General features: G+C 57.9%; 7 protein-coding genes across 7 annotated transcripts; 3 read left to right on the top strand and 4 right to left on the bottom strand.

Moving 5' to 3' along the window:
• Positions 1 to 543: 543 nt before the first annotated feature.
• On the bottom strand, positions 544 to 1,433 carry N657DRAFT_656061 (uncharacterized protein; the record flags this gene model as incomplete). Its single annotated transcript, XM_062794657.1, has 2 exons — positions 544 to 1,061; positions 1,118 to 1,433. The coding sequence occupies 2 exons, from the start codon at positions 1,431 to 1,433 to the stop codon at positions 544 to 546; spliced, it is 834 nt and encodes a 277-aa protein (XP_062647467.1).
• A 371-nt stretch (positions 1,434 to 1,804) lies between these two features.
• On the top strand, positions 1,805 to 5,194 carry N657DRAFT_656062 (uncharacterized protein; the record flags this gene model as incomplete). The annotated part of the gene is made up of 5 exons (XM_062794658.1): positions 1,805 to 2,384; positions 2,454 to 3,083; positions 3,134 to 3,631; positions 3,688 to 3,780; positions 3,828 to 5,194. 5 exons carry the CDS (start codon positions 1,805 to 1,807, stop codon positions 5,192 to 5,194), a joined length of 3,168 nt encoding a protein of 1,055 aa, XP_062647468.1.
• A 2,164-nt stretch (positions 5,195 to 7,358) lies between these two features.
• N657DRAFT_596380 (uncharacterized protein) lies at positions 7,359 to 10,065 on the top strand. Its single transcript, XM_062789998.1, has 3 exons — positions 7,359 to 7,972; positions 8,037 to 8,337; positions 8,414 to 10,065. Exons 1-3 carry the CDS (start codon positions 7,727 to 7,729, stop codon positions 9,595 to 9,597), a joined length of 1,731 nt encoding a protein of 576 aa, XP_062647469.1. The 5' UTR covers positions 7,359 to 7,726; the 3' UTR covers positions 9,598 to 10,065.
• Positions 10,066 to 10,142: 77 nt separating this feature from the next.
• N657DRAFT_573206 (uncharacterized protein) lies at positions 10,143 to 12,035 on the bottom strand (the record flags this gene model as incomplete). Its single annotated transcript, XM_062788946.1, has 4 exons — positions 10,143 to 10,520; positions 10,626 to 10,765; positions 10,820 to 11,216; positions 11,442 to 12,035. The coding sequence occupies 4 exons, from the start codon at positions 12,033 to 12,035 to the stop codon at positions 10,143 to 10,145; spliced, it is 1,509 nt and encodes a 502-aa protein (XP_062647470.1).
• A 262-nt stretch (positions 12,036 to 12,297) lies between these two features.
• Positions 12,298 to 15,035, bottom strand: N657DRAFT_663864 (uncharacterized protein; the record flags this gene model as incomplete). The annotated part of the gene is made up of 6 exons (XM_062795208.1): positions 12,298 to 13,715; positions 13,749 to 13,819; positions 13,850 to 13,946; positions 13,980 to 14,267; positions 14,307 to 14,373; positions 14,413 to 15,035. The coding sequence occupies 6 exons, from the start codon at positions 15,033 to 15,035 to the stop codon at positions 12,675 to 12,677; spliced, it is 2,187 nt and encodes a 728-aa protein (XP_062647471.1). The 3' UTR covers positions 12,298 to 12,674.
• A 100-nt stretch (positions 15,036 to 15,135) lies between these two features.
• On the bottom strand, positions 15,136 to 15,825 carry N657DRAFT_421567 (uncharacterized protein). The gene has a single exon (XM_062787291.1). It carries the CDS (start codon positions 15,644 to 15,646, stop codon positions 15,233 to 15,235), a length of 414 nt encoding a protein of 137 aa, XP_062647472.1. The 5' UTR covers positions 15,647 to 15,825; the 3' UTR covers positions 15,136 to 15,232.
• Positions 15,826 to 17,529: 1,704 nt separating this feature from the next.
• N657DRAFT_573366 (glycoside hydrolase family 76 protein) lies at positions 17,530 to 18,692 on the top strand (the record flags this gene model as incomplete). The annotated part of the gene is made up of 2 exons (XM_062788963.1): positions 17,530 to 18,217; positions 18,289 to 18,692. 2 exons carry the CDS (start codon positions 17,530 to 17,532, stop codon positions 18,690 to 18,692), a joined length of 1,092 nt encoding a protein of 363 aa, XP_062647473.1.
• Between the last annotated feature and the right edge of the window lie 307 nt (positions 18,693 to 18,999).

Raw genomic sequence — 18,999 nt, forward strand, 5'->3', positions numbered from 1 at the left:
CGTCGAGTGTGGGAGGATGCATGCAGGTGACGAAGTGGGGCTGAACGGCCTCGTTCCGCGTTGGCTGCAAGAGGAAGAACAATTGACAGATATGAGCAGGAAGGTCTGGCTGGTTCTTCACATGATGAGACTTTCACAGAGGCAGATGAATCCTTGCGGTCGTCGACTGGTGTTTGTTCTACCTCTTTCCGCTGCAGGTCACGTCTTTGGCCAAAGGCGCTTGCTGCCTGCGAACAACAAATGAGACTGCCATGAAGGCCTCGAGACCGTCCATTTAAGTAACGGGGGATTCGATTCTGCAGTTTCATCGTAAACATGGGACGATCCGCCGGGCGGACGCACACGAAGGCAGAGAAGCCTGGCTCGCTATCCGTTTAATGTTCTCCAAAAACACACAAACCTGGTCTGAGCTCCGCTTTCCCACATCGCCGGCTTGGGGAGCGGGTTGGGTATCATAGTTTAGTTAATCATAAGTCGCTGACAACGTCAGTGAGCGCGTGCTCGTCGTGGCCGGATCAACTTGGCTCGCCATCAAAGAGTCCCTTAGTCCTCCTCAAAAAACCCGCCGCCATCGCTGTCGTCCGAGTCCGAGTCCGAGTCCGTCTGTTCCTCCTCTGTCTTATTTGGCTTGCCCCTGGCTGACGTCTTCGACTTCAATTTCGGCGTCCCCTTGGTCTTCTTCGACGATGACTGTTTGGCCGACACAGTGCGTTCTACCGGCTTGGGAGTGGTTTCGGAGTTCGAACTGGTCTGTGGTCGCCGGTTCTGCAGCCTCTCCAGTGCCGCCTGACCCTCCTCCCTGGTCTTCTCGATAACAGCCCACATGGGTGGCCGCGAGGTGCGCAGATAGTGTGCGGCTGTATTGGCCGCCTCCTTCTCTCCTGCCGCGGCAGCGGCATACAGGCTGACGTAGGGCTCCATGAAGGGAAAGTATCTGGCATAGTCAATGTCGACTTGAGCAACGTGGAGGTCCGCTTTGAGCTGAGCCACCTCCTCCGGGTCGGTAGCTTGGGCCGCCTTTTTTTCGAGCTGCTTCGCAAAGCGCGTCGCCTTTTTCCGTTCTGCTTAATGCGGTTAGACGTGGACGAGAGGGAGCCGGTAACGTGCGGCCGCATACCAAAGAACCTGACCATGTGGTACTTCGCGATCATCTTGCTCCTCTCCTTCTTGAACCGTATATCCTCGATGCGCTGTTTGTGTGCTACCAATTCTCGTTCCAGGTCATTCTGCTTGTTTGCTGGGAGCTTCAGGTTGTCCCGGGCAAGCAGTCTCTCGATTGCCCTGGCGCGCTTCTTGATGGCACTGAGACTGTCCGTGTTTGCGGCAGCGGTTTTCGATTTGTGCGGGCGTTTGATCCGAGGCCGTTTCCTCGCCCCATCCTCAACACCATGTCCCGAGGGCTCGCCGTCAGAATGGGGTCGTTTCTTGCCCATGTTGCTGGTTGCGGCTGGAGTTGCGATCCTACAATTGAAGAGTGTTAAGAAACTGTCGATCGCTTCCGAGAAACCTCCAGAAATTTTGGGGGACTCGGACGTGCATTTGCCTGCCGGGCGTAGGCGATAAGGGTTAGGGTATGCCTCTTCAAGCGTCATTAGGACTCTGACATCCCAGGATCGACGACTTCCACCAACTTCAACCTTGTTACTCCGGTAGTAAGGAGCTGAGGTACCTTGTGCTACACGCAGGACGTCCGAGTCTAAAGTCGAATTACATGGACCGCAGAAACCCCGGAAATTCAATTGAGAAATTGAGGACGGATTAAGTCGGTGAGAGCTGAGCTTCACTCCCATCACTGGCACCCGCCATGGACCGTCCCGAATTCGGGCTGATCAAGTGGTCGCCCAATGCCACGCGCGATTCATTCCTGCACATCAACTTGCAGCACCGTGTCGTGCAGCTCTACGAACCCACAGGCCTTGCCCAGCGGGGGAGGTTTGAGTACAGAAAACTCGCAAAACACGACGACTTCCCGCCCCTGACCACTTACGACTGGTCGCCCACGGTGCCTGGTCTGGTTGCTGTGGGCACGTCGACTGGCGTTGTCAACTTGCTGCGGGTTGACGACAACTCTAATGCCTACCTAGAGCTGGGCCTGAAGATATCGCGCACTTGTCAAGCCGTGGCATTCAATACAGCCGGCAAACTGGCCGTCGCACTTGATAGGGTCAGAAGCGACCATTGCCTGCACATATGGGACCTCAGCCGTCTCTCGGGCACAGATGCCACTATCTCTGGCTTCCCTGCCGATGTTGATCTTCCCCCGGATCCAGTCGACAGGCTGGAACTCAACGCCTCCGTGTCGAGTGTTAGATTCTTTGAAGACAACCCGAACGTGCTAGTTGCCGGAATCAAGGGACAGGGCCTCCGGATCCACGATCTTCGAGGTACGTTAGACTTCAGTACCGCTTTTCAGACTTGGCCCTTCGATTTGTAATAGTTGACCACCCGGGCAGACCAAGCACACGGTCCAGTGGTCCAGTTCCAGACCAAATGCTGCAATAACCTGGCCATTGACTATGCCGACCAAAACTACTTTGCATCGTCTGCCCTGGACCTCCCCGGCGTCATGATATGGGATCGCCGAACCATGAGCCGCCACAGCGTCAACCCCTCCTACACCGAAGCCGTGGAGCAGCACGGTCTACCCTGGGGCGGCGCCTTGCGCCTTGAACGCGCAGTGGACATGGAGACCAATCCGGCCGACAGCAAGAGTTCCTTCATTCGCGCCCTCCGCTTCTGCCGTGACCACGCCGGCATGCTTGCCGTGCTCTCTCAGACCGGCCAGCTGAGGGTCTTCTCGACAAGGCACGAGCATGTGGAGCCGGATGCCAAGGTGGACGGTAGCCCGGAGCTCCTCGAGGTTCGACGGTCATACGAGATGGATCCTCTCTATGCCGAAAGCGCCCGCAAGCACGACAGGATAGTCTCATTCGATTGGATCACTATGAGCTCTCCCGTCTTGCAACCCCACGTGCTGGTGCTTAGGGCCAGTGGCGCCCTCGACGTCTTACAGAAGCCGTCATTTACCTCGGAGTATCCCTTCAAGCTGATACCGTGGCAGACGCCGCACAGGGGCCAGGCCGGTATGCCATGTCAATTTTCGAACAACTGGAAAACGCTAACAGCCGGACAGATGGCGCAGACTACCATCAACTGATGAATTTTGAACTACCACAAGCTCACGATGTCTTTGGGCCTCTCTTGACCGAGCAAGCCCTCTCTGATATTCCACTATTTGGGCCGCGGAAAGGCAATGTCAAGAATATTGTAGAGAAGACGTTGGCCAAAACACCAACTGAGGAGTTATTGATTACAGAGGTGTCTGCACCCAGGCAACGTTCCGCGTCATTTGACGACGCATCTTCCATCGCCGACAAGCTGAAGGCGTTACGGTTGGCTTCAAGACAAGAGAATGAGCAGCGAGATGAGGCCCTTCTGTCACAGCTGGAGCGGCACGAGAAGCTGCTCACCAGCACCAGGGACGTGCTTGGTCTTTCCCGCAAAGAACGCTTTGCCGTCGACCATACTATGCTCCTCCGCGCGCAGGAGGGTTACCGCTTTGACTTTGCGAAAAACCAAAACATCGTCGCCGATGATCCGTGGCTTCAAGATGTTTGGGTTTGGGTCGCTGGTAAGTCGGCCACACTTGGAATACCTGTGTGATGAATTGCTCATGGCTCTGAACAGGCGCTGAGGCAGCTGCAACCGACGGAGGCATGATGTCGCACCCACTGGATATTGGTTACATGGGAGTCCACACCGTCTGGACAAACGATCTTGGTGAGTTAGCATCAAATTATCCAACAGCTGCTCTCTAACTTAAGTAGGGAGCAAGCCTCAGATGAGGTTGTCCGATGACGCGCCGCCTCCTGATGAGGCCGGCTGGGAACGCTGCCTGAATGCAATTAACAAGAAACTTGGAGTTCCCAGATTTGATGGGGGGTTAGAGACCAAACGCCCCCACCACAGGGAGATGTGCCTCGAGATATGCAGCCTTGGTCGGTCATACTACGATGAATTTGACCAAGCATTGTCCGCGTCAGGGCCTAGGAGAGATTCTACGTGGTACACCATGGTGGCCGCCCACGCCATATTCCGAGGCGACACCAAGGGGGCCGTCCAGGTGCTGAAGAAGGCGAGTGCAGAGCACCCGGAACTTCTCTTCGTCTCGTTAGCATTGCAATTGATTGGCAAGAGCAGTGACGACGAGGCGAAGACAGCCCTCGACTTTGACGAGAGGGTGGCTTGCAAGACTGATCCTTACCTCCGTGCAATATCAGCCATCATCGCGACCGGCGACTGGGCCGTGATCGCGGGTCAAACGTCCCTGCCTCTCCGCGACCGTTGTTTTGTCGCGGTCCGCTACTTCACCGACGATGCGCTCACTGCTTGGCTCGACCGCGAAGTCACCACTGCCATCGAAAATGGCGACGTCGAAGGTATCGTCCTTACAGGCATCACCGACTCCCTCGTCGACATCCTCGCCCGCTACGTGCACAAGTTCAACGACACCCAAACCGCCACCCTCCTTCTCTCCATCTGCGCCCCGCGCTTTATCGACGACATCCGCGCCAACGCCATGCGCAACGCCTACCGTCTCTACCTCCAGCGTCACCGCGCCTTCTTCCTCCGTGCCAAATTCGACGTCGAGTCTACCCTGCGCAGCAAACACCACGGACGTGTCACCGTGCAACCGCCCCCGCGCCAAATCGGCCTGCGCTGCGTCTACTGTGACATCGAGTTCAAAACCGAGTCCATCTCCGCGGCGCCCCCATCCCGCAGCGGGACCGCCCTGCCCAACCTCATGACCGTCGCCGGGGGAGGCGGTCTCGCCTCCTCAACGACTTCCGTTCCGCGCGCCGAAGCCCGCACCCACAGCCACCACCAGCAGCAGGCAAATCCGTACACGGAAAAGATGGTTGCATCGGGCATCTCATGCCCAAACTGCAAGCAGCACCTGCCGCGGTGCGTCGTGTGCCTCGAAGTCGTCGGCATGCCGCGCAGCGATCGGCCCGAGCAGTCGCGCGACCCAGAGGTGCGCCGGACGGCGAGGTTCCCGACGTTTTGTGTGGCGTGCGGCCACGTGCTGCATCTGGACCACGCGCGGCAGTGGTTTGCGCGCCATCGCGAATGCCCAGTCCCGGAGTGCAGGTGTCTTTGTAATACGAGGGTTAACGAGGAGTTGGACTATTAGCAGGGAAGTGAGGTGGTGAGAGGGGGCTAGGCTAGTTGTTACTGTAGGTAAGTGAAAGAGTATGTTTATCATGGGGTAGTACAGGTTCAGCATAGGTTCTGTCGGGTAGTCAAAATCTCGTGTGTGTGAATGTACATTTTGCAGGTCCAACAGACAGTTACAACAAACACCCTGGTTTGTTTGTCAGCATGGATCTTTGTGAGAAATCAGGACATAACCGGCGAGTATCAAGAGTTGGGTATTCGAATCTTTATTTCTCTGCTCTCTCTTCTTATCATCTTTCAAATTTTTAATCCTTTCTCCTTTCTTCATCTTATACCTTATTCTTTCTTTCTTCTTTTCCCTTCCTGCTTTCTTCCTTCCTTCTATCTTCTCTTTTCATTTTATTCTCCTTTGCCTCCCCCCTTTCCTTGGTGTCTTTGGTTGCTTATTTTTTAGGCTTGTAATGTCACAGCAAGACATTAACGAACAAAGTACTCCGTAGGGTTGGCCTGTAAGCTGAAATAGTTGAGCACCATATGCGAACACAAGCTTTCCATTCGTGCTTGTTGGTCTTGTCCCACCCATGATTCCACGCCTCAAGCACCGTTCCCGCTCTCTTGGGAGATTTTGGGTTCCGGAATGTGAGACTCCATTGTTTCATCAATCGCGATGTTCTGGGCAACGGCTTGCATGGAAGAGCAACAAAAAGGGGGAACACAAAGTCGCCAAGAAAACCTGGGGCAGCTCCTTGGCCGAACTTGAGCCAAGAGGGCCGAGAACGGCCAAGAGGCATGCCAAGTTGCCAAGGTCCAGGCTCTCGGGGGAAGCTTATAGGGTGAGGTTACCAAGAAGGGGCGGCGAGACGGTGGCTTTTTCCGTGGCTCGAACGTAGAGATGGAGGTAGAATAAAGAGGTACGTGGTAATGAAAGTCCAAAACACAACCTCGTATTTCGTAGAGATAGGTAGATTTGGTCGAGGTAAGGTTTGCTGTACTGGAAGTGGCTTGTTCCCGTGTTTCTCTCGCTGAGCTCTCCGATACAGCAGCTTGGGGGCATTCACGTGTCTGACGTGCTTGGCGACAGCTTTCGCGACAGTGGGGTCGCGGAGGGGTCTCTGGTGGAGGAACACTGGGGCTCCGGCGGGATGAATGCCGGTCATCATGATGCTGCGGCGGGGGCCTCCGGCTTCGAATGGCATCACGATCTTTGATGACTACCAGCAGCTCCAGCTGTTGGGCGGCCCGGCAGCCGAGGACACCCGACGGTGGCAGAGATAGGAGAACAACAGGCAGCACGGCAGCTGGCAGTGGCCGGATAATGGGAAGGTCACCGTAGGAGGTGGGACGGAAGTGCCAGCACGTGTAGGTAGGTGAGGCGGCTGGTGCAGTCTCCCACGTGTTAGTTGTCGCCCCGGCTTGAATCGCAGCAGTCAGGCCGGCTTGGCCCCGCGTTCCCGGTGCGGTCTGATCGGCCGGCGCTGAAATGAATCTTTCCAAGCGAAAAGGAGGCTGTGTTCATCCTAGGCTGATGGTATTCGCTGAGACAAAACGGGGGTCGGAGGAGACGGGTCGCCAAGCACTTGGCGCGCGGAGCGTGATCTCTTGGCCTGACATGGGAGCTTGGCATCAGGTCGCGAGCTTTGCTTGGGAGCGGGCATTTTCTCAGCTTACCTCCACACTCTCATGCCATGCATGTGTCGATTTGTAGCTGTGCTGAGAAGCGTGGTCTTGCTGTGTTTGCTTCAAATTCCCGTTCAAGTCAAACTTCGACTAATGAGCCGAGAATCCTCGATTTTGCTGGCAACGCGACAGAAGGGGCGCGTGGAGAAGCCTGGGCATTTCTGGGCAAAGCGTGTGACCAAGAGGCAAGAGTGGCCAAGACCCCTTCTGCAAGTTCCAAGCCTTGGCAGTAGCTTGGCAAATCTTGGCACGCAATGTAGTGCTGTTAGAGCCGGGACGGCTTCCTACGCAAGGCTGCAGCGAAATGAGTGGCACGAGCGACCCTTCCCAACGAAGGGGACTTCGAGCGGCCCAATCGTGCCTGCCTCAGCCAATGGTACACGCTTGGCATCCGAGGCCCAGACCGCCAAGCGCCTGCCAAGACCTCTGCCAATGTTACTGCCATCAGAGGGAAGGCGTAATAAAGACAGAATGGCCCGCCGCTCAAGTGAAGTCAACCGTGCATCATTTTCCTCCCTCTGCATCACCCTGAGAAGAGCACCGCTGCTGCAGGGAATCCCGTGTTTTTTTTCCACGCAGTGCTTTGCGAGCGATTCCTGCTCCGCGTTTCGATCCTATACTCTGACGGTCCTTGGCATTCTTCAAGCCCCAGTGCTGCACCGGCAAGCTCTCTTGGCCTTGGCACTCCTACCACAAGCAGTCATTCAACTCTGGGCAGAGTCTTGGGAAAAAAAGTGGGTCGCTAGGGCTTGTGCTCTCGCCATCGAGTCGAGCCCACAAAACAACACCACGTGACTGCGGACTCGGAGAAATACAAACACCGGCTTGCGCACCGCCAAGAACTGCGCCAAGCAATTAACCTGCAATAGCCATGTCGGCAGCATCACCCACTCAGGCCCAAGCGCCGACGCAGGAGAGCAACAATGCAGCTCCGGCGCCGGCAGCTCCCGCTGCTGCTGCAACCTCGACTTCGCCGAATCCCGCCTCCAACAACACCACCCCGGCACCCTCGACCGGAGCGACGGCGAGCTCGTCGTCCGCCTCTGGCCAGGATGACAGCCTGGTGTGCCGCTGGGACCAGTGCAAGGAGCCCTTCACCTCGGCCGAAGCTCTCTATGTAAGTCGCCAATTACACGGTGGTTGACAACGAAAGAAGAGTTCGGAGCGCTAACTCTCCGCAGGAACACATCTGCGAGAAGCATGTCGGCCGCAAGAGCACCAACAACCTGAACTTGACCTGCCAGTGGAACCAGTGCCGCACCACCACCGTCAAGCGCGACCACATCACTTCGCACATCCGCGTCCATGTCCCGCTCAAGCCCCACAAGTGCGACTTCTGCGGCAAGTCGTTCAAGCGCCCGCAGGATCTCAAGAAGCATGTCAAGACGCATGCCGACGACTCGGTTCTCGTCGGTGGCCGCGCCCCTCAGGAGCCGCCTGCTGGCATGCATCCCACCTACCGCCCTCCCGGCGCAGCCAAGGGTACGTGTTCCTTGCGACCTGGGCCTGCTCCGCTGAGCGCCCCCTTTCCAAGATCTCGAGGCTAATTCGCCTCTAGGTCCTTCCAGCTTCTATGATCACAATGGCCACATGCGCGGTACTAACCAGGGCCCTTTTGGCCATCCGCACCAGAACGGTCAGCCTAGCTACTACGGCCACCAGCAGGGCCCTCAGCCCACCTACCACCCGCCCGTCTACTACTCGCAGCCAATGGGCGGCTCTCGTGCTGACTACATTGGCCATCAAGCCGCGGGCTTCAACGAGCCTCCGCGGAAGCGCGACTTGGAGAGCCTGAACGAGTTCTTTGGCAGTGTCAAGCGTGCCCAAATCGACCCCCGTTCCTACTCGCAGATTGGCCGCTCGCTGATGCCGATTCACTCGACCCTCGGCCTGCATGCCGGTGGTGGTCTGGCCGCCGAGTACATGCCCCAGGCCCCGCACACCCTCGGTGTGGGCGCCCCCTCGCATGGCCCGCTCACGCAGCACTACTACTTGCCGCCCATGCCCAATCTGCGCACCAAGGAGGACCTCCAGCAGATTGACCACTATCTTGAGCAGATGCAAGCCACCATCTATGAGAACTCGGGTGCCAGTTCCCAGTATGCTCCCGTCGATGTCCGCCACTCACCTACCTACCCGACCCGTCCGACCGTCGACACGTATGCTGTGCCGGCCGCCCAGGTTGTGTCTCCGCTCAGTGCTCCCACGCACTCAGCTGGCGGCACCCCGGCTGTCACGCCGCCCTCGAGCACCATGTCGTACACGTCTGGCCACTCGCCTAGCGCTTCCTCGGCCGGCATGTCGCCGTCGTCGCGCCACAGTTCGACCTCGGTCTCGTACCCAAGCCTGCCCAGCCGCCCGAACCTGCCATATCCTTCCACTGCGGGCCTCGGCTCGAACTTTGCCCACAACGAGCGCCGTCTGTCGGGCGGCATGCTGCAGAGCGCCAGCGGTACCCGCCGCGATGGCGACCGGACCCCCACTCCCAACACCCCCAAGGCCCCCGAGGGTGCCGCCGTGAGCTCGCCGTCTGAAGAGTCCGAGGCCGCCGAGGGCGAGAGCTACGACGACTGGGTGCAGCACATGCGCACCATTGAGTTTCTGCGCGGCCAGATTCGCCAACGCCTCGAGCGCCACGACTACGAGGATGACTCGGACAACAGCCGCATCGATCCCATGCTCCATGGCGACCGTGGCCGCGGTGATCGCGTCAACTATCCATCGCTGCCGCCGATGCACTAGGCGGCGGTCTGGGCGTAGCCTCTGACTTGACCCATCAGATCACCAAAGGCATTGTCTTCAAGATGGGTTTCGATGGGGCCGCCTTGACGGCTTCGTCTAGGCTCACATTGCATTGCGTTCCCGTTTGTTTCAGCAAAATACTTCTGATTTCCAGTCTGTCATGTGGCGGGCGGGATTGTTTTGACTGGCGCCTCTGTCCAGTTCATGCGAGAAGATGGAATGATTCCAGTCGGTCCAAGGCTCGATGGATGGCCAGGTGGCTGTGGCGCACTTGTTATCACATGGTTTCTTTATGGATGGCTTCAAGCCTGATGATTGTATGAATGTTGTTATGTACAATACCGGCTCTGGTGGTGTGTCGGTGGTCCTCACTCTACAATACAAAGTTTTCAACCTCATGTCTTCGTGCTCGTTGTTGGTATTGTGTAGAGGTAGAAGCACAGCCATAATTTATGGGGTATTCTCCGTGGAGCGTACAATATTTATTCCCACCAACACAAGTCATACCACACTTCCCTCACTGTCTCCCGACGCACAGATCACGCTCACAGGACCCGCCAGATCGCTCCGGCCCTCGCGGGCCCCTCGTCCGTCCCGCGGAGTCCATGCCGGTTCATCTCCCTCACCCACCGCATCTCCGCTGCCGCCGCATCCCGCTGCATCTGCTCCATCATGTCCAGCTCGGCCAGCATCCCATGCACCAGCGCACGGCACCCGGCAAGGATCCGGGCGAGGCTGGGCCCTGGCTCTGCTTCTCCGTCTCCGTCTGTGTTGTCCGGGGCGGAAGTGGGGAGATGGCCGAGCTCGCGCAGCTTTCTCCGCCAGTCGTCGAGGCGGCGGGCGAGGTGGGCGGCTTCCTCGTGCCAGGTGGGCGGGAGAGGGGGTATCAATTCCAACGCTGCTGCTTCATCCCCAATTCCTCTCTCTTCCTGTTCCAGACCGCTTGGCGGTGTCTGTTTTCCTTCGTGTTGTTGCTGTTGTTGTTGTTGTTGTTGTTGCTGCTGCTGCCGTTGTTGACGAAGCAAAACCCCCTCGACCCTGGCAACCCACTCTCCAAACTCCCTCGCAACCCTCTCATACCTCCCCCCCGGCTCCCCAACGACACTCCACACACCGCTCACCACAGAATCCAGCATCACCACCTTCTCCTCCAACAATAGTAACTTCGCTTGCACCGTCCTTCCCCCACGTCCTTCTGAAGCATCGACGTTGGCATCATCACTGCCAACGTTACTAGCCCAATCCACAATGAAAGCTATATTCCTCCCCTCCTCCACCTCGCCCTCCAACTTCCCAATCTCCTCATCCAGCTGTCTGACCCGCTCAAACTTCTCCTCCAACTTCCCCCGCGCACTGGCCTTCCACTCGTCAACCACCCGCCCTGCGTCGCGGTGCAAGAGATGCAGCTGCAGCAACTCGGTCTGCAAGCGCGCTGTCTCGGCCGACAGCGCGATGTTGGTGGGCTGTTTGGAGGGTGACAGCGGGGCGAGAAAAAGGGAAGTTGGGGGTTTGGGGGCGGAGGGTTTGAGCGGGGTATAAGATTGTTGGTGGGTTTTGAAGGCTGGTTTGAGGATGCCGGTGTTATTCCCAGTGTTGGTGGTACTTGGAGCAGGCTTGGGCTGGAGGTGATGGGGAGGGGCCGCCGGGAGGGATTTGTTAGTTAGTTGTGCTGGGGGTTTGAGTTGGGGGCGGTTGGGTGGTGGCGCTGAAGGGGAGCAAGGGATGGAGGAGCGGCGCCGCGGGGTTGAGGCTGTTGTGGGAGAGGGCGATGCTGGTACTGCTCCTCCTGGTGGCCGTCTGGTGAGGCTGGATAACGGCGGGCGGGAGCGGTCTGGGCCTGCTACTGCTGCTGCTGTCGCCGTGATGGATGAACTGGCGGTGGAGGTTTGCGACGGCGGGCGGAGGGTGGTTGCGCTGGAGAGGGTCGTCACGGACGACTTGGCGCGGGCGTGCCGGGGTCCGGGTGCCTTGTCGGTCGCTTGACCAACGCTGGCGCCTGAGAAGACCCGGCGGGCGGTCGGCGCACCGGAGGAGGTGGTTGGTCTTGGTCCAGCGACCGTGCCGCCGCCCGACGTGGTAGGCCTGGTTGACGTCGATGGCTGACGCACAGTAGCAGCACGGGTAAGACGGCCAGGCGGTGATGTCTCGGGCGTAGGGCTGCCCGTCTCTCGAGAGCGGGTCGATGACGACGTGATACGCGCAAAGACGCCGGACAGTAGGTCGCTGCTTCTCGCAGTGGTGGCATCGGCGGTGGCGCTTCTTGAGGTTCGCGTTGCCGTGGGTGCGCTGGCTGTCTCCGTGAGTTGTCCCTTGACGGGCAGTCTGCTGGAAGAGATATTGCCCGTCTCCCCGTTGATGGCGCCGCCCCTCTCTGACTTGGTGAGTTTGCGCAATGATCGTGTGCGCGAAAAGGCGCTGCTGGATGGTATTGATGACATGCTATCAGTCTGCGTATTTTCACTACAGCAACATCTGCAGTTTCCGTTGCCTTTGTTTACTTGCAGTTGTCGAGTCGCATCAGCTCCTCGCTGATTTGCGGTCGAAACAACGCTTTAATCATACGCTAAAGCGGACCCCTGTAGCAAGACGTTCTTGGCTTTCAGCTGACACCTTGCGGGGCTGCATTGGCACGGTCGTCACGGTCGTCACGGCCGTCACCGAAGTCTGTGACGAATAGTGCCCGACCTCAAACCGACGTACAGTACCTATACCATTGGTGCCGCTTCTAACAGGGGTGCATTTCTCGATGTCTATGACTCTACCAACTTCGCCAGACCGACCCAAGCCAGATTACGGTACCGCTTCTTGAGTTCGCAAAGTCGTTATTTTCCAGGAACTCCTGTATAGGTATTCCGCCCTTCCCTGGTATCTCCATCTGCCGCAGCATCGACGCTGGGTCTAAACAAATACCGCCGCTCTAAATATAGGCAGATCTACTGCTCCATAGCCAAACCTAAAAATCGTACTCAAAAAATCGAAAATGCATCCGTTCCAAAGGAAACAACCAAGTAAACATTCAAGGAAAATCCAGAATCTGTATTGTGGAGACTCTTCAGGCCCTTGACGCCCTTCAAAGCTCACCCCTGCAGCTCAGCAACAACGCCCCCCTCCTCGCCCAGCATCTCCAGACCCTCAGGCTTCCTCTTCCTGAACCCCTCCACCTCCCTCACCACCGCCCCAAGATCCCCCTTAAATCTCCTTAACAAGCCCACACACCCCGCGCACACATTCAGATAGCACGCGCTGCATATGTAACACTCGGCGAACCGATCCTTGTGCCCGCACGTCCGGCACGCGACGGGGTTCGTCCGCTGCCGGTTGGCCGTCATGTACCGGTGCGCCGTCAGGCACAAATACTGGCGGCTCGTCAGGGGCCGCGCGTCGGGGATCGAGTCGGGATCCTGCTGCGGCTGCGGATGCGCCGAGGGGTTGGTGGTGGACTTGTACCACCCGCGGGGGAAGCGAAGAGCGCCCGGGTTGGTCGTCAAGTCCGGCTGGTTAGGGTCTGGTTGGCGCAGCGAGAGGTGTTCGATAATGGACGGGTTGGGGTGAGGAGGTTGGCGGGGGAGGGCAGCGGTTGGTGGTGGTGGTGGTTTTACGGTTTCGATGGAGCCTGTTTCCGAGACTGTTCTCGGGCGCGGTTCGCGGGTCGGCGGTTGGGGCCAGAGGTTTTGTTGCTGGTTGGGCTGAGGGGCTGCGGGAGATGAGTGTTCCTGATGAGGAGCCGCAGGGAGGGGCTGTTGGTAATTTTCTTCGTCCCTGGAAGGGAGTTGAGCTGGAGGTTGGGTCAAATTGGGCCCTGCGTTCCGGTCCGGCGGTGGAGAGTACGGTATGTACTGTTTCTGAATTGGGGTTCGATCTCGGTCAGGTGTCGGGGAATATGCGCGGTATTGCGGCTGGTTTGCCCTTTGATTCGGCTCAGGCGCCGGGAACACCGTCTCGCTTGGGCGTTGGCTTACGTCGGGTCTTGGGGATGACGGGAGCCCGGCCGGCGTCTGTACGCTCAGACCGGTGTTGATCGGGCCCGGCGCCAGAGTCGGACTACTCCTCGCAGGTCGTATTTGAGCCAGCGAGCCTCCAACAGGTCTGCGAGTTATCGGCTGCGGCTCATCGGGTAGCTCGGGGGTTGATGCTGGTGAGAGAGGGGAAACAATAGCTTCCGGCACCGGGCTCCTGACATCGTTGGTTCCATACTCGGGCGTTGGAAGTCGATGGGTGGAAACTGGAGAGACAGTCGCCGGTGACAGGGGACTGAGAGCAGAGGCTGCGGGCGGTACCTGCGCTGCCTGGTTCGTCGTTTTCGGCTCCTCTGCGTTCCCTCGCCTCTTCTTCGCATTCGCCAACTTCTCCTTGATGCACGACGCTTCTTGCCCCATGGTCACGTCCAGCGCAGCGACCTGCTCGCCAGGTACCACAGGGCGGATATTTCGCCCGGGAAGCCCAACGTTGGCAGTTCGTGTTGGGGCTCGTGGTTTGGCTGCCGGCTCAGGGTCTCGGGGATTGGTCGGGGCCGGCGCTGGGAATGAATGCGACATCGAGATGTTCGGGCTGCTCTGCGATGTGTCCTGGGCTGACGCAGCAGTGGAACCGTGGCTGGATGTCAATTTCAGATCTGGAACAGCCAGGATTCTGTCGCCTGTGAGCGACCGGGATCGTCGTCTCCAGAGTTGCTCTTGTTGTGGGGAAGCGTTGCGTAAGGGTGACCCGACCCGTGTCGAAGTGGGCGGTTGTGCAGTTTGTGTCTGCAGGTTAGGGGGCGTTTGAGGTCGTGAGGCGCTGCGATGGGCATCTTTCAAAAGCGGCAGAGGTGGCAACTCTTCGTGGCGTGTTTTGGGCACCTGACCACCAGTTTGGTGATTCTGCCCATGTTGTTCAGACGATACCGGTGGCAGGTCATGCGCTCGTACCCCGAATTGTGCGCTGCTCTTTTGAGCGTCCAGGTTTGGTGACACGACAGAATAGGCACCCCCTGAGTTAACAACGCCTTTGGCCAGGTTCCCTGATGACCACCGCGGCGACTCGGCGGTGTAGGCCGACAGGAGACTCGAGAAGGAACCAACAGGCGACGGCAACGGTTCTGGGGACGCCAATACCGAGGCGGTGGCCGGGGCCAGGCCCGGTCCTGGGATCACAGGAGATGCAACGGGCCGTCGCGGGATGCTCATGGGCGGCGGCCCTGGAGGCAGCGGAGAGTCCAGCGACTTCGGTATCGGGGCCATGGCGCTCTCTATGTCTCGGTCCGCCGCAGCTCCTTTAGGCGGTGGAATCGGCGGCAGCGGAGCATCGGGCTGCATACGAGACGGCGCCTTTTCCGGGGCAAGTGGTGTGAGATCGAGATGCGGCTCAAAGTCAAAGGTTGGCAAGGAGGGAGGAGCCGGGAGGGCTTTCGAGAAGCGAGAGCGTCCCGATTTAGGGGGCTGCAGGGTCGCGGCTCCCATCATGCTGTCCCTCGAGCCGGTGGCCCCGGCCGGATAACCAGACAGAAACGATATGGTTGGCGGGTGCTATTATTGCACAAAGCAGTTGCGGCCCTGCGCGTCAGGAGGGATCCTGCTCGTTGTTCTCAGACGCGCGTCGCAAGGCCCGCATTTGGTGTCGCACGTAGATTGGGGTTGAACCACCGCAATATCCCGACTTATAAGCCAACACTTGCTGGGTTAATTGGAAATAGGTACGCGATTAGCCAGTGTCGCTGCCGTCGTCTTGTTGGTTCCGGCTGGCCAGGAGGAGCGGGCGGAAAAGGTATATGCCAACTGCAGAAAGAGACGCAGCCGGGGAAGATGGCGACCGGATTTTCGGATCTTCTAACTTGTGATGCAACAGGCAACCCCCGACAGGGAAATTGGGCGATCGTCTCGCCCCCTGGTCCATGGCAGGGTGAAACGGCGACTGGTCGAAGGCGAGCCAAGACCAAACCTGAAATGACAGGAGGAGCCGCTTCAAGCGACCCCACGACCAAGATGCTCCAACTGGTCAGGGTTGAAAGAAGCCGTTGACCTCGGAGACTGGAGAAGAAAGTGTCTCGACGCGTGCTTATTTGACTCATCATGCCGTGTAAGGATCATTAAAAGGTAGGATCTCCCGCTATAGCAGCGTTCCGTATTTCCTTTTTCGCTGTGATAGGGACTAGACACTGTTGGTTTGGCCGCCTCACGGACCGCAAGCCAGCGAGTCAATCACCACCATATTGTGGTAATCGGTCAACGGAGACGTCGGATATGAGAATTCGGCAGCAGATACAGGGCACGACCATCTGCCTCGGCCTTCGGCATTCGCGGCCGTCGACTGAGCATTTTCGCTGTAGGAAGATTGGTGTATTTTTAAACCCTTGCAACTGACGGACTGTTCTGCAATTGCCCATCGGAAGTCATGGGCTTGAGCCGAAGCCCACCGCCACAGGTGTACGCATGTACGGGATTCGTGTTGAGGCTTTCAGGTTTACGAGACCGACAGTAACAGTAATGAACAGAAAAGCCGTAATCATGATGGGATTGCTGCAGTTTTCCGAATTCTTCAGACCGGGAAGTGAATTTCATCGATCCACAAGTTCGATTCGGAAGCGGCCGTCTTGGCGCAATGCCCCGGTTTCTCAAAAGAAACTGCTTACACAGTAAGTTCCAGGTTCTTTACGAATCCGTACAACACTTCGCTTCCTCACTTTCAAAATATCTAGGATATGTAAGGTCGGGGTTGATTTTTGTTGTTGTTTCCTATCGTTCCCTTCCTTCTTTCTTTCCCACTCCTCTTTTTCGATGAGGGGTTCTCATGTGCTGCGCTAACGACCACTTACAGGTTCCAGGCATTAGCTCCGTATTGTCGCAAGGCACGTCGGAGACTCAAGTCATGCGTCTCCAAAACCTGCCATGTCGAGATTCGCGACTGCCTTGCAAGCTCTCCATATGTGGTTTGTCAGGCCGGGTCAGGCAGCAAGATCCGAGTCCAGGAATGAGAAGTCTAGGAAGACAAGGCGATTATCCACAGCACCTCGCCAATTGATTCCCTTCCATCCAGGTCTCGTTCCTGCGACTGACAATGAACCAGTCTACTGAGGCACGCATGCAATAGCTTTCTCTTTCGCTTTGAGGCTACATGGAAAATGCCATGTTACGGTAACAGGCCGCCTTGCCAGAGCCTCTCGGTGAGTCTCCCGAGATGCGGCAGCGACGGGACGGGAATAGCCAAGTCCTCCATGGAGTACTTCCTCGACCGAGGGGCCGAGTCGCAGCGAGGTACGGGCATTCGGCCCCTCGAGGCAACGTTCAAAGCGCTCGCACGGACGGTGAGGCAACAGAATCTGGACCTTCTTTGCACAAGCTCTTGATACTCGAGCTCACGGTCCGCAGCGAGCCAGGGTATCTTGCAGGCCTGCATCCACTATACATTCACACAGCGTCGTCTCGGAAGCCTCGACCAGTTCTGAACTGACTTTCGTACACTCAACCATATCACGACGTGTACGTACATGAGGATGATGGTGAGCATCTCTACGATTCCCACGTGGACACGCAAACCGTGTCTGACGGGCCACGGGTGATCACCAGGGCTTGGTTGTCACCTCAGTGCAAGCGATGTATGGAGTCTTGATGTGATGCACGGCCGCCAGCACCGGATCCGCAAACTCTGCTCGTAATGCGTAGACGTCCTGCACTGCTGCGCAAGGGCTCGCCAGTTGGAATGCATTGCTGGTCGGTATGCATACTAAGCTAGACGCCTCCCGGCCTGTGATGGGCATCCCTCTTTCTTCCAGCCTCAGGTAGTGGTTGAGGCAGACGGACGACAGAAAATATGACGAGACCCGGCCTTTTCCTCTTTGCATTGGGTTCTCAGTGGGCCAGTCTAGGGCTCGGGTATCCCTCTGCCTCACAACACCGGCTTGACGAAACATCTCTCAGCGCGGCTGCGGCCCTTTCCGATGCTCCTACAGCCGGCCAGATGTGGCACGACACCATCCTTCGGCGGCCGAGGCAAGACTTCAACGCCAAAGACGCGGCAAAGGCAGCCATTAATGCCATGAACAACAACTTCTACTCATCCTCGCAGCTCATTTGGTCCCCCGGCGATCCCTGGTGGCTCAGCGGCGTCGCCCTGACCAACGTAATCGACTACATGCGCAAGACCGGCTCCACGGACTACGTGGACCAGGTTGCATACATCATCCAGGCGCAAAGAGTGGCATGGAACGGCGACTTCCGTGCCGAGTCGACCGACGACACCGGGTGGTGGTCCCTGGCAATGGTTCGCATGTATGATCTGACCGGTGAGAGCGCCTACCTCAACATTGCGATCGAGGACGAAGCGTACATGTACGAGTCCTGGACTACCTCTCCCTGCGGCGGCGGCATGTACGTCGACATCAAGGCGAAGACGTACAAGAACGCCGTCGCCAACGAGCTGTTCATCAAGCTCGCCGCCTCGCTGCACAACCGCCTGGGCGGCGCCGAAACCAAGTACCTCAACCACGCCTTGACAGCCTGGACCTGGTTTCGAGCGTCAGGCATGATCAACGCCAGCAGCCATCTCATCAACGACGGGCTGGCTTCCGACAGCAGCGGCGCCTGCTTCAACAACAAGCTGCCCGTGTGGACCTACAACCAGGGCGTCATCCTCGGCGCCCTAGCAGGTGCGCAATCCCACTCCCCTTTATATCCCCTATAACCCGCTTCTAAAATATCCCACCCACGAAAACAACAGAACTCTACCTCGCCACAACGGACACAGCCCACCTCGAATCCGCCCACGCCATCGCCGACGCAGTTCTCTCCCCTCCACCCTCCACCACCCCACAGCTCACCAGCAGCGACGACGACATCCTCACCGAAGCCAGCTGCCAGCCCGACGAAAAGGACGGCTGTAACCACGACCAGCAGGTCTTCAAGGGCGTGTTCGCGTCCAACCTCGCTGAGCTCGCCGACGTCAGCACGGGGGACCGCAAGCAGAGGTACCGCGGGTTCCTGAGCCGCAACGCGCAGACCGCGTATGCCAGGGCGAGGGGCAGCGGGACGCATCTGTACGACGTCAGTTGGACGGGACCCTTTGGGAATTCGTCGATTGGGAAGCAGGCGAGTGCGGTTGGGCTGTTGGTTGCGGCTATTTGACTGAGCAAGGTGGGTTGGCCACTGGAAGGGTACGAGGAGTGATCGATGTGTGTAATTACGGGCATGTGGCAGGTCTAGGGCTTAAGTGTCGTGTCCTGTAAATCGGTTTCTAGAAACACTGGGTGTTGTAAGTTTGTGGCTCGAAGGATGCTTCTCGGTGGGTTCTTGATTCCCTCAGTTGGCGCGAGTCCCAAAATTTCGCAGACCAGCCATTATGAAACAGGAAGACGTAAAGAGGCAGCCACAATGCTTTCCTTCCTTTGCTCAGATGGATTGGGTATTCATCGGAGTCGACTCTCCCCGGTTA

Source organism: Parathielavia appendiculata, assembly GCF_033297405.1.
Source record: "Parathielavia appendiculata strain CBS 731.68 unplaced genomic scaffold N657scaffold_6, whole genome shotgun sequence".
NCBI classification, from domain to species: Eukaryota; Fungi; Ascomycota; class Sordariomycetes; order Sordariales; family Chaetomiaceae; genus Parathielavia; species Parathielavia appendiculata.